This window comes from Hipposideros armiger, unplaced genomic scaffold (assembly GCF_001890085.2).
Source record: "Hipposideros armiger isolate ML-2016 unplaced genomic scaffold, ASM189008v1 scaffold_216, whole genome shotgun sequence".
Classification (NCBI taxonomy): Eukaryota; Metazoa; Chordata; class Mammalia; order Chiroptera; family Hipposideridae; genus Hipposideros; species Hipposideros armiger.
In genome coordinates, this window is record NW_017731566.1 from 1,497,581 (window position 1) to 1,511,399 (window position 13,819).

Here is a 13,819-nt window from a genome sequence, read left to right on the forward strand (position 1 = left end):
GACAGCAACTTGTCTGTTCCCCTTTCCCCAATTCCCCAGCACTGTTCCCATCCCCCCAATTCCCCAATAAAAAAAATAAAAAAAATCTTTAAAGTACTTAGCACAATGTGTGTACACTCAATATAATTATTTAAACCACCACATAACATTTGTGTTAACACATAATTTATTAAGCCATTCTTCTAAAAGCCAGTATGTGGCCTATTTTCAACTTTTTGCTGGTATAAATATTATGACAAACAACAGTTTGCAAATGTAACTTTTACCTTCTGAGGCATGTGGATAATTTCCAAACTACCGGCTCATAAGGTATTAATGTATTTATGGCTCTTGCTATATGTTACATGGAGATATTTTAGGTTCAATCACTGAGAGGAAAAACAGAGAACCCCACACATTAAATGCTCTACAAAAATATACAAACTCATACATTTTTCTCTATTAGACCCCAGGCCACTGTCTCAACTTGAAATACCACCAGCAGCATTTCCAGCAAGTATCAAAGTCAAGGGTACAGGCCACCCAACATGCTGGACTCCTACATCAGGTTTTCTCAGACCAGGCCATCCACTACCATTTAATGACAAACTCCACAGGACAGATTAGGCAGTGCTAAGGGTTTTCCTTCTGGTTGTGCCACCCTGATTCTATTTACATATTCAAAAGGTATGTAAACTTGCTAAAAATAAAGCAGCTGATTGAATTTTTGTGGTCAAAATTCAGCTTTGTTAATAACATGATGCATACCTGAAAAAAGTAATGCAATTGGTATCTTTATATCATAATATAATCCTACAGCAGGGCAAAAATTGGACTTCAAAAGTCAAATATGATCTTTTTTTCTAGACAGAAATTGCACCACGCTGATGAGCATTACAAATTAAACTGAAAAGTAAGTATTAGAGTTCAGTATGGGAGGGGGAGGGGGAGTTTGAGGGACAAGTAAAAATACCACTGGTCGATATTTACCTTGAAAATGGCTTGCTTTTCTTACTATTGCCAAGAATGGTAGTTCCTGCTGGCCCTAGTTTGGCACTCTCTCGCAGCCAGTTGGCAGGTGGGAGTTTCAAGTCTGTTTTCTCTTCAAGGCGTGCAAATGCTGTTCGAGGAGGGGCAGAGGAGTATTTCACCACAGCTCGGCTCTTCACTTCATTGCCTCCAAGAAATAAAGCTGATCCCTAATGAACATATTGAATTAAACTTAATGAACACTACTAGGAACGAAAAATTCCACCTTTATAAAAATAAAAATAAAACACTACATCAGGCTTCACAAGAATGTATGCTATTGGGTTGTCGGAAAAGTCATGATGTATTTTTTTCTGTTTTTCGTTGCAAAAATGCGTCATGATTTTTCCAACAACCCAATACATGTCATTAATACAACTTAATAAATGTGGGCTTAAACTGTCACATCTACTTAGCTCGTTTTCACATCATTTCAAAGAAAAAAACAGAAGGAGCACGATGGTTATGACTGACAGCTGGGAAACGGGCCCACTGATCTATCTTCTATTCATAGAAAGTAGAGAAACAGACAAGGAGAGTCAATAACAGTGTCATGTTAACTAAACGCAAAGTTTGATAAAACCGCTGTTCACTATTAAGCATGTATGTTAATTTCAATAACATACATTGTTTAGAAAGTAGTTTGCGGTTAGATACCTGGGGCTTTTTGGTTTTTAAGCAAACGTTGAGAAATTGATGCGTCGGTGCATTACACAAATACCCTGAAATCTCCAACTTTCATGGCCAGGCGCTGGGGGCTGCTCACAGCCATCACGTCCACACCCCCACGCAAGCTCAGCGTCCGAGTTCACGAGTGACCCTCATTTCACGCAGTCCCTGCCAAACACTTCGCACCCTTCAAGTATTAGCTCAGCCCCACCTCGGCGAGCTCCTCCGCCCTCTTTTCCCTCCAGCTCTGCACAACGCTGTCCCACTTTGGAACCACATATTTACATGTACAAGCAGAGATCGTGTCTCACTCACTTGTCGGTTCCCACCAAGCGGGGACGCCAGGATTGCTTTTGATACGAATGGTTTGCACGTAAATACCTGACTACCTGACGACAGGCACACAGGCTTCCACTCCGTTTAGGGGGGTGCCGGAGAGGCGTGGAGAAGGCGCTAGAAGCCTTCGGGAACCGTGACACCCGACTCCAGGGGAACAGGCCCGCAGCTCCGGAACCCTGCAGGTCCCGCCCCGCGGCGGACTCACCTGTGCCGAAGGTTCCTCGGACTCTCCCTGGGATAGGAGGCTGAGCCCTCCTCGAGCAGTGGCCCCGGCCGGTGGAGCCTCGGCCCCGGCCTCCTTGGAGTCCCCCATCACCTCGGTCCAGGGGAGGCGAGGCGTAGCAGCACCCGAGGAACCCCGACAGAAACCCGAGACCAGCAACGCAGCCGCACGCGCCAGAGACGCCCCGTACACAGCACTTCCGGTCTCTGACAGGAAGAAGTTCCGGTGGCGCGTTCAAATCTCGCGAGCTCTGTGTCAGGGGCCCGGCCCCGCCTCCCTTGGTGGAGTCCACCTTCGCGGCGGGAGCAGGAGCTGTAGTGCGCCTGCGCCTGTCAGAGCTTTTTCGGGAGACCACTTCTCGCGGTATCGGACTCCCAGGCTCCACCCCTTACAAGCTGCTCGTCTTTGTTGGCAAACAGTTCGTGGGACTTGGGCTCAGTGCGTAGTGGATGTTGCCGAGGTGCTCGCTGCGTGGGCGGAGAAACGCTCTTGTCGGTGTAATCAGCGGCTCCCCTTTATACAGTAGTGAAGTCTTAGCACTGCTCTGTCCCCGTCCTTCGGTGGCCCCCTCGGTTTACCAACGGGCTCACAGGCCCAGGCAGGGGAGACGTGCCCAGGTGGCGGGCAGTGCAGACTCCAGCGCGCCGGGACTGGCTGCCCGGTTCCCGCATCACAATGCTTGTGTGGCCCGCGGCCCCGAGCGTAGGAAGGGCGGGGCTCCGGGGGGAGAGCGGCGCCGAGACGCGCGGTGGAAGCCCGCCTTCACGGAAGGGACGGACTTCAGTGGCTGTGGCGCCTCGGCAGGGCTTTGCGAGGTGCGGCGTCTGCCGCTTAGTGGCTCGCGGAGCGTCTTCGGAGAGCCCGCGATGTGTCAGGCCCCAGGAAACCAGCGAAGGGCATTCATTCCACGTGGTCCAGGGGCTTCTGAAGCGCATTGTGCCTAGGGATCTAGTTGGCTGGCAGATTCTGGATTCAGTAGGTCTGGGATGAGCCGAAGATTCTGCATTTCTAACAGGCTCCCAGGAGAGGATGCCCGTGCTTTGAGGCGCAAGGAGGGAGCGAAGTAGCCAGGGTCGGTTTCAAACTTTGGAGGTGCTGGGCTCTCCTAGCTTCGGACCCCGCACCCAATATCACATCAAGCATAGTTAAATGCAGCCACATCCCTCATAAAAATTTGCTTTGCTTTGAGGTGGAATGTTGAAAGCTTTTTGAAAAATTAATTTGCCTTGCAGTTATTTGGCGATCCCAATTTGTAATTTACATTAGGCTCAGATAACTCATTATATGCATATTCAGAAATCCTTGTGAGTGAACAAGCTTCAACTTGTAAATTGTTTTCAAATGTAACAAGACGTTTCTATGTATTATATTTACCAACCAATTTGGTATAATAGTACATTTTGTAGAAACTTCAACATGTATTGATTCTGATAGTTATCATTTTCCATTTGTATTTTGCAGTTAATTCTTTTGTTTTTTGCTAGTAATACATTATTATAGGAAAAAATTGAATACAACTTAAATATGTAACCTTAGGATAGTTAAGTCTATCTTTGGTTCATAGTACCATTAACTTGTGTAACTATTAACTTGTTTTTTAAGAATATTCAAGAACATTTAAATTGTACATGATATGATGTTAAATAATAAAAATTTTAAAAGCAAATATGCAATATGATCCTAATTTTAAAATCATGTCTATTGCTGTGCTTATGTCCAAAAAAACAAATCTGAGTGGTAAGATGAAGTGATTCAAAATGTACTCTGTAAAGCTTTCTTTATTTCCCCATTTTTTCTTTTCAATTGTGCATTACAGGCATACCTCGTTTTATTGTGCTTCACAGGCATTGCATTTTTTTTTTTTTTTTTACAAACTAAAGGCAAGACCCTCCACTGGCAAAAAGATTGCGACTCACTTGATGGTGGTGGTCTGGAACTGAACCCACAATATCTCTGAGGTATGCCTGTATTTTATAGTAAAATGCAGTTTTTATTAAACTTTTAAACATATATATATATATATATATATATATAACTTAGCTCCTACTAATCTTTAAATTCTGTTTTATTATATAATCCTTTGTAAGAAGGGATTTCCTGAGGTAGCAGTAATTCTTTTCTCAGGACCAAATATTGGGTTGTCGGAAAAGTCATGATGTATTTTTTTCCATGTTTTTCATTGCAAAAATGCTTCATGACTTTTCCAACAACCCAATTTATCACAGGCTTCTTGAGAAGTAAGTGCCTGAACCCTTGATGATGCTAAGTGGGAAAATGTGCTGAAAACAGCCTGTGAAAAGACAAAGAATGATAGAGAGAGAGCCAGGAACTCAGCACAGGAAAAGAGGTCAGCAGCAGAGAGGATCCTGGGAGCGGAGGGGGTTGTCAGGCTGGGGGTGGGTGGACCCAGGACCCCCAGGAACTACTTATGGAGGAAGGGGCTGGGTTTCCTGGGGCTCGGAGGAGAGATTTAGGTAGTAAAGGAGGGTGATCCCCAAGGGCAGGAGAAACGGGGCACATCTACAGTAGTTACATACGTTAAGTATTCTTCTAGTTATCATTGCTTTTTAATATTTTCTTTTCCCTATTCAAAAAATTTACATGCTGTGGGTTTTTTAAAAAGTCATTATCATTGTTTCTAAAGTAAGTGATTGAAATAGTGGGAAAATATGAATCATTAGTTCCAGAATTTCACATTTTAAGACCCTTATTTATGTCCATTTTTGTACCAGTGTCCGCCTTCCCCTCCTTCCCTGTCCCCCAGCTCCCAGACCCTTAGGATGTCCTTCATCATCTGTTGCCTGCTCTGCCCTGCAGGCGCGGTTTTCCTGGTTCTTGTCACCAATCAGTGCTCTCAGCTGTTTACCTGCCTCCCCAGTGCCTGATGCTCTCACTACTTAAGAGATGTATGTTGAAGGAATACACTGCTTATAGTTTTCTGCTTATGGAACAAGTTGTTCCATAAGTTGGTGTTCGCTGATGCTTTTTCTCTGCCTAGAATACTTTTCCCTTCCTCGCCTGGCTTAGTCTCAAGACGCATCTCAGATATCACCCATGATAGCCTCTCCTGATACCTCCCTCTCCTTCTCCCTCTTTCTTTGTTCCCAAAGCTTGTGTGTGGCTTTATCCTGCAGTTGTGACTTCATAGAAAAACTACCTGTTTGTGCTTGCCTTTCTTGCCGACTGCCTCTCCAGGGCTAGTGTCCCACCCGATCATCTGTTTCACCAACACCGGGCACAGCACACTGTTTTAGTCCTTAGGCAACGTAGGTAAAGTGACTAGTGCCAACAGGCTTTTAAAATGCTTGTCAACATGTTTGAGACATAAAAACAGTGTTGTTGGCTCCAAAATATATTTTTTAATCTGCAAAATCAAAGCTAAAAATGTTTAATGAAGTATCTCCAAAATATTGCCGTGTCGATGTCTTTAATTATTCAAGTTAGTATTACACACAGTTTGTTTCATTCTAAAACAATCTGTAGGTTAGACTTTCTCTGATTACAAAAACCCTGCTGGCATGCTTGAGGGTTTCAGGGACATCACCGTCCATCATAAATTCATTTAGTTATAGCACACAGTGTTTCTCAAAGCAGAGTTAGAAATCCTTTCAGAAACTTGTACGCGAAACAATCATGTCAGGCAGATGTGCCCAGGGCCCTCGGAGTTCCTAACAGCCCGCCTGCAGATGGGGAACATTCTGGAAACTCGTAGATTGGAGCTTGTGCCCTTCAGTTTGTCATAGTCTCCTCTTGTGACCCACTGTCTTACGCCTACCCACCCTCACTTGTTTCCCCTTGCCTGCTGGACCTTGAAAGGCCCGATTTTCTGGCTCCTGGTCCTGGACTTTTAGTGCTGGGAGAAAGATTTGAGATGATCAGAGCCAAGTCCATCCCTCTTTAGACAAAAACAATGTAATCCGGAGAGGAGCACTGGACTGACTTGTTGAACCTCATACAAAGCTAGCTAGTAGCAAAGGCAGGACTAGTGAGCACCCAGTTCTCACAGAGCACTCCCAGGTCGTTTTCTAAAAGTTAAGTTGCAGACACAGGCCAGTGAAACTTCAGTTTGTTTCAGAATCATCTGAGAAACTTAAGTGAGGAGACCCTCCAGTCACCCCCAGATTCAAAATCAGTTAGTTGCTCTTGGGTAGTGTCAAGGAAGGAACATTTGTAGTGAGATTACTAGCATCGGACCAGGTGGTTCTGTAGAGCACACCTTAGGACAGTGATCTCCAAAGACAGCCTCCTGGGGTGCAGGAGAGACTACCGGCATATTGTTTTCATCTGAAAAGTAAGGCCGAGTTAAGCCTTGCTAATATTTAGTATACAGGCTGACGAAGGTGCTTGTCCTTGGGCCATGGTTAGCTGGTGTACTGGTTAAGTAAGATTGGGTTATGTGGCCGAAACAGACAATCTCTAAATGTCAGTGACTTACAACTAGGGCTGCCAGGTAAAATACAGGACACTTAGTTAAATTTGAATCTCAGATAAACCATGAACACATTTTCAGGGTAAGAATATCCCAAATATTTAATATAAGTATGTCCCATGCAACATTTGGGGCATATTTTACTCCAGGACCTAGGCTGATGAAATAACCTCTATCAGGAGCATTGCCAGCTGGAGATATGGATCGAGAAGGCGCTTGGTGAGCTGTAGACTAGATCCTAAAGCTTCTGATCAGAATTGACAAACATCATTGCCACACTTTTTTTTTTGCCAAAATAAGACATATGGACAAGCTTAGCATAGGTGTGACAGGGAAGACTAATGCCCCCTTACGAGGGGCACTGGGTATCCATGGACCATCATGGAACCTGCCACAGCATATGGTGGCTTGGATGGGCCATTGGAGGCCATCCAGATGGGTAAACTAGGCCTTTAGGAGAATGTTTTCGGTATTTTGTAATAAGACGAGCTGTGACCTTGAACATCTCATGTACCATACAGAGATCACAGATCATCTTGTGACAAAGCACTTTAAAGAGTTGTCAAGTTTAAAAAATAACTTACTATATTTTCACTTCCAAAAAGCGTTCCACATTTTCTCATCTTTTCTGTGATGATAAGTAGCTGTCATTTGGATGCTACTTAGGAAAGAGTTTCACAAAAAGAAACAGACTTAATCTGTTCCTTCAAGATAAAGGGTGATGTTTTAACAATGAGTGAGAAAGTCACCAGTTTTCAAAAGAATTTCATCCTATGAAGAGAGCATGTTTGAAAATAGATGTTTGGAAATCTTTCCAATGTCATGTGATTTTGTGGCTAACATGATGTGTATTGCTTATAAAAAAAACAAGTCGTATCTGCACACTTAACTTAGAAACTGTAATTTCTAAACCCCTTTAAAAATCTTCCAAATGGAGAGTTTGCATTTTACATATGCTGAAGAATTCTGAGGAGATCAGTGGTGCAGATGCAGCTTACCTGAGGCGGGGGTGCTAATGGAAGGGATACAGCAGACAAACCCTAACTGCCAGCCTCCTGTGAATCTCAGCAAAAACCTAGCCACATCTTCATTGTATTCTTTGATCTGCTGGTTGGCCTTCTCAGAAGCCCAATCTCTTTGTCAGCTGCCAACTGTTTTGTTTACCCCAAAAATGTGTCTGCAAGATTTGCTCTTCCCAGGCTGCAGCAGGGATTTTCCCCTCTCCTCTCGCTTATACATCCTGTTTTTCATTTTGTTCCGTGACAACAGTCTGTTCACCTTTCTTCCTCATGTACGAGGAAACAAATGGCACGCGAAGCAACCAGCTAAATATCTGAAGTATTCCCTGACACCATTTAATTGGCTTGTGAGAAAGACTGATGGACTTCAAAGAAGATGGGAATTTAGCCAAATTTCAGTTAAAACCTTTGCACAATTTGTGGATACAATTGAAATGAGTGGTTTGACGTGGTGAGCTCTGAAACCATGTGATTTTCCTAATTTACTCATCTTTTGAGATAGTTTAAGCAATGACAGCCATTAAAACCAAGTGTCACTCTGCACTTAACAGGACACTTCAGATTATTATACCACAAAGCTTTCAACCAAGTGTCTCAAAATTAAAAGAAAACCTATTCAACCACTTTACTGACTTTTAAAAAATATTGGTGAGAATAGTTTGCACTAAAAAATATTATAAATATTGATTGCTTTAGACGTTAACATTTTATTACTTTTATATTTTTATGTTAATGTGTTACTGCTAGTATATCATATATAAATAAATATACATATATTGGGGCTGCATTTTCAGACATTTTTTTACCTAATAATGGTGTGTGATAAAGTTTATAGACCGCTGCTTTTAGAAAGACTATTTTAGACACACCATGGTATGGTACCCAAAACCAAATGCTGGCTACTCTGTAAGTCAGGAACAATTATCAAGTTAATGATCTATATTTTCCTTTACACTTTAATTGGACAAGAGTAGAAAGTTTTTCCAGTATAAGACAATGCAGATGTTGATGTGCAATTTACCAGTGTAATAGCAAGACACTCTTGGTTATAACCACATACCTTATTTAATTAGTAGGTAATAATGATTTAATTGCCCTTCTGTAGACTAATAACATTTAAGCAAAGTATTTGAAACTATCTGGAAACGATTTTGGCTGCGTTTGAAAGAGTTCCTTTTCTAGATACCCAATGAACTCAAATTCTTTTGGAAACTATTAGCATTGACCTTCAGAACAGCATGCAAGGACTGTCGGGTCAGGCCACCTCTGCTAAGTCTTTCTTCCACAGCAGAGCGTTCTTAGGGTCTTTGTGAGTTTTGTCCTCCAAAGCGGATCATTACCCTACATGAATCCCAGGAACAGTTTCAAAGGCACAAATGTCTGCTCTTCAGGCATCTCACTGGTGGCTGGAGCCCAAATGTTATTATTTCTGCTGTGCATGCACCTTAGGCTAAGAGCGAGAAGGCACGAACTCTCAAGCGAACCTTCAAATCCGTGCCACAGCCAGGCACTATTGGTGTGTTCCCTTTGCCTTCCCATGTAAGGGCTTGACATGTGCAGACCCTAATGAATCGTTAAGCTATTAAGCCTTTCAGAGGACACTTCCAGTGGTGAGAACAAAAGGGAAGCATCACTTAGTGCAAAAACGTCAAGTGTCACCGCCACTGCCTGGACCTCTTCACTCAACGTGTCTCTAACATCCTCATGGGCAATGAAGAGCTGTCTTTGACTTTCTCAGTGTAATGAAGTCACGAGGCACCCAGTAATAGAATCCATTGCATGTGGATGTTGGGCAGAATGGAAACTACTGGATGAACTACAGGTATTATCCACATATGACAACTTTTTACACATTTACTTGCATGTTTTTCTCTCTAAGAAATGGAGCCAGAATCCACAGTTGTCACTATCCATCTGCACAGTTTTGTTTACTATCCAGAAGGCAAGAATATTGCGTTTTCAAAGTGTCTGGACTTTTGTTCCTTCTTATCACAACTGACTTGAGAAGCTCGGGACCAGTCACGGTTACCCTGAGTGAAAGTGCCAGTCAAAGCCTGGCTTCCTGGAGAGCTTTGAGAGTGTGGTACAAAAGGCATTTTATGAGCACAAAGTGGAAAGGCGTCATTTATATTCATTTGCTGCTTCGGCATTTCTCTCTGGAATCTTCCTCTAGTCTGTCAATGTTGTGCAAAAGGACTGGCCTCATCTCCATTACAAATATCTTTCTTTTAATGGTCTGGAAGCAGGGAAAGAGATAGGACAAGAGTGGGAGGAGAAAAACAAGCTCTTCCATTGGAGGCTCTCGGGCTTGTTTATCCCTGAAAGTTGGACATCATCAGCGTGGGTATTAAGAACTGGTTTGGAAAGACTCAGTGTGAAATCAATATGGTGCTTTGTGCAGCTTGGCTGCAATGAACTTTTATTATCTGACCGCGGTGACTCAGGAGAGTCACGGCCATAAGGAGGACCCTCGAAGGGGTCATTCAGAACAGAACTTTCTAGTAGAGGATGGTCTACACTGGCCTCGACTGCCATAGGAAGGCTTCCGGAGGGGGAAATTCCCACCAAGATGGCTCCCATGACCTGTGGCAGATCCTTTTTGTAGGGGGGCCCTGCTTGGTGTGATTTAAGAAATATCAAGAACTTTCTGTCCCAGAGCTCTCAATGTGTGTCTTATCACACACATGGATGAGGCTTTGCCAGCCAAATTAGTGGAAGTAGACCCCAGCTCCGAGGGACTCCCATTCCCATCTGGGAATGTACTAGAACATGGGGCATTACCCAAAAGGCAGAGCCTGGGATGGCGTTACTTGGGTCAAAGGTCTGAGTGTGTGGGGCCATATAAGTGAATTGGGGTGGGGGGGTATAGACGCAGGAGGCGAGGTGCGTGGAGGGCAGGACTGCTGCTACAGAGAAGGACGGTACCCAAAGTGAGGGAGACCCATATCCCCACCCCTTCCCTCATTCCGCTTTCTGGGGCCTCCTCTGAGTCTGCATATCAGCTGCTGCTTCTCCTCCTCCTTCCTTTGCTTTCTTCAAATCTTTTCATCACGAACTTTTCAAATGCACACCTAAGCAGAGAGAACAGTAAAATAACCTCCCAAGTACCCGTCCCCGTCATCCACCTTGAACAGTTCTCAACACACATCCAGTTTACTTCCACCTACCTTCCCTCATATCATTACTGAAATTAGCTCATCCTTAATCAGGTTTAATTTAATCCTCCCTGTTGCATTTTTCTGGCCGTTTTCTTCTGTTCTGTCAATCACTGTCTTAAGTCAGTCTGCTAGGTTGGCTGTAAAAAGACACATTTCTCGAGAGAGCCCTAAGCAGTTCTGAGAGAAATGTTGGGCTGGAGCAAGCGGTGTTTGCTTAATTCTGTTCCGTCCAAGAGACACTGGGTCCCAGATGCAGTGCTGGGTTAGATATCAGCAGAACAGGGCTCCTGACCTCAAGGTAATTCTGAGCTACTATAGTTCCAGGGAGAGGACAAAGGCTATATAGCAAGTACTCAGTAATCAATGGCGAATGTGATCGAGAAAGGAGAAGTATCAGGTGGGGTGGAGGTTACCCAGGCCTGATAAACACACAGGGCTGGGATGAGGGTTCAGGGAGGTTGGGAAGGGCCCTGGAGACGGAGGCGGTTGCGGGGACTGGGGGTGTTGGCATGGGGTAGGATGGTGAAGGAAAACCGCTTGCCAAAGTGTGGAAGTGCGGGTGGCCACAGGTGGAGGGAACAGGAGAGTCTCCCAGTTGGCTGGAACACTTGGTGCAGGAGGCTTGGTGGGAGGTGTGGGGTGGGGGAGGGCCGTTGGGCTCTCATAGTAACCCTCCGACTCTTTCTAGGTTAATAACTAGACAATTCTTATTTCTAAGTAAGGAAAAACAAAACTGGACCTTTAGAAGCACGGCTACTTTCCTCCCTATTAGGAGGAAATCAAACGAAATCAAGATGGGTTTAATGGAAATTAGGCAGCGGAGTTAATAAAGGAACACTCAGGTCGTTGTCTAAAATAAAACGGACCTGGGTCTACTAGCCAGGTGACACTTTGTTTTTTAAAACTATAAATGAAGCTTGTCTGTGACTCCCCGCTACATAAAACGTAAATTAAGCTCTAGCCGTTTCCCACTGAGTTCTGAGATGGTGGGTTTTGCCTCTGCCAGTGAATAGATACATGGACAGAGATTTCTAGCATTGCTTCCATATGAGGGTAACGAAGAAGGTGGTAAGCTTTGACAAAATGTTCACATTTTGTAAATGAAACAGAATGGTAACTTGATTTTTCAAAATAATAAGGTTTTCATTACAAATATAAGCACATCTATGTTAGAAAAGTCAAACAGTAGCAAAATGCAAACAGGAAAGAAAGTGCATTGTCCTGCGACCCAAGGAGCATGATGTTTTAGATTTTGGTGTCATACCCTGACTTTGGAACATGGTTTCCACACTGAATGACTCCTGGGTTCACTGCCCACCCCACCCCCCACCCCCTGCTCCATTCACTGTGCTCATTGATGAGCTCTGACACCCATTAAGAGTCAGTTCTCCTTTGAACTCAGATCTCAGGAGGGGTGCAGGGGATCATCTCCATGTTAAGAGACAAAGTTTATTCTCAGGTGTGCCCTGTGTCTGCTTTCTGTTTTTCTGGTTTTTGTTTTTTTGTGGGGCTTGGGGAAGATTATAAATGGAGGGCTGCACAGCATATGTCTAAATATCTAAAGTTGTATATCAAGCTAACACATTATTAAATGAAATATGTCCTATCCTCCTTCCTTGACAAATATATCTTCATCATAGCCACCCCTTGGAAACTATTAAATAATATGTTCTATCCTCCTGCCTTCCTAACGGATGCCCCTGGCCAGCCCTCGGGCAGAAGGCCCCGTAGACCAGGCCTCTGGGGGACAGGCCTGGGAAGCAGCCTGCGTGGGCCCTGACGCTGGCCTGGAGCTCCGGGCGGTCCGCTCCCTGCCGGAAGGACGTGGCCGGAGCAGGGCCAGAGCGGGTGCCCCTCTGGCTCTGGTCTCAGCGAGTTTTTCATGATCGCTATGTGCAGGTGGTGTGCTGGGAGCACAAAGGTGGGCAAGAGCAGTCTAGGGGGCATGCAGAAACTTTCAAGTAAGTACCCCCCGAAATGTAAACTTGCAGGTATGCCTTGAGCCACTCCGGAGAGTTAGGCAGGAGGTAAGTAGGCAGCAAAGGCGGAGAGAAGCGCCTTCCAGGCAGAGGAAAAGCGGAGGGCGTGCCCCGGTGGCAGTGGAGAACCGGCCAGGATGAGGCAGCGGGAGAAGGCGGTGAGGCTGGACGGACAGACAGACCAGTCAAGGCCCCCGTGGCCTTTGAATACATTTCTTCGTATCCTCAGCAAAAAGCTTTGAGCAGGGGGTCACGTGGTCAGAGTAAATGAGGCTACACTGGGCTTTTGACTTGGCCAGGCTAGACATGCTGGACCAGTGGGGTAGTGGAGGGGAGAGGCAGGTAAAATGGCCTGGACCTTGGGAACGGATTGGATCAGGGGTCAGTGGGAGGTAGGGGTCAGGACTACCCGATTAAATGAATGGGATGAATGAGGTAGGAACACCGAGCGAGGATGAAGCTGGGTGGGTGGGTAGGTCATGAGTTGCTTTGGGACATAAGGGATGAGGTACCCTTGGGACGTCTGAGAGGGCAGCTAGCAAGTCAAGATTTGCCTCCCGAGCTGTAGCAAGAGGTCAGGGCTACAGATTGTTACGTGTGAGAGTCATCTCCACAGAGCTGGTGAGCGAGCAGTCATGGGCGTGATGCCTGGGGAACGACTGCCTACTTACCTGGTAGAAATTAAACAGCCCAAGCTTTCTAACACAGATGAGAACCAGAAGAAATCACATCAGCAGTGAACTAAAATGAAAACGAAAAACCTTCCAGCAACCTTGCACATGACATTTGTCACCGCAAACAGGCTTGTCATGCACAAATCACACACAACAACAAAGGATTATGGATGAGTTGGTCACCATCACACCGGCTCTTTTTTGCTTGTGAGTTTAAATCAGGTTCTTGTTACTTGCACACAATTTCGCAGTGTATATTTGTAAATATATCTCGCCGGCGTATTTTATGCTTCAGTTAATTTAGTTGACATCTAATTTAGT

General features: G+C 44.8%; 1 protein-coding gene across 4 annotated transcripts in view; it reads right to left on the reverse strand.

The window, feature by feature from the left end:
* Window positions 1-2,622, reverse strand: part of EDRF1 (erythroid differentiation regulatory factor 1) — a 38,948-nt gene extending 36,326 nt beyond the window's left edge. For 2 of the 4 annotated variants that reach the window (XM_019654216.1, XM_019654215.1), the window contains exons 1-2: window positions 2,222-2,622; window positions 970-1,178 (exon numbers count right to left, since the gene is read on the reverse strand). In XM_019654216.1, coding sequence (XP_019509761.1) covers window positions 970-1,178; window positions 2,222-2,329 — 317 coding nt within the window. In that variant the 5' untranslated portion in view covers window positions 2,330-2,622. The remainder of the gene's footprint in view (window positions 1-969; window positions 1,179-2,221) is intronic. The other 2 variants (XM_019654213.1, XM_019654212.1) reach the window with 1 other exon arrangement.
* Window positions 2,623-13,819: the final 11,197 nt, after the last annotated feature.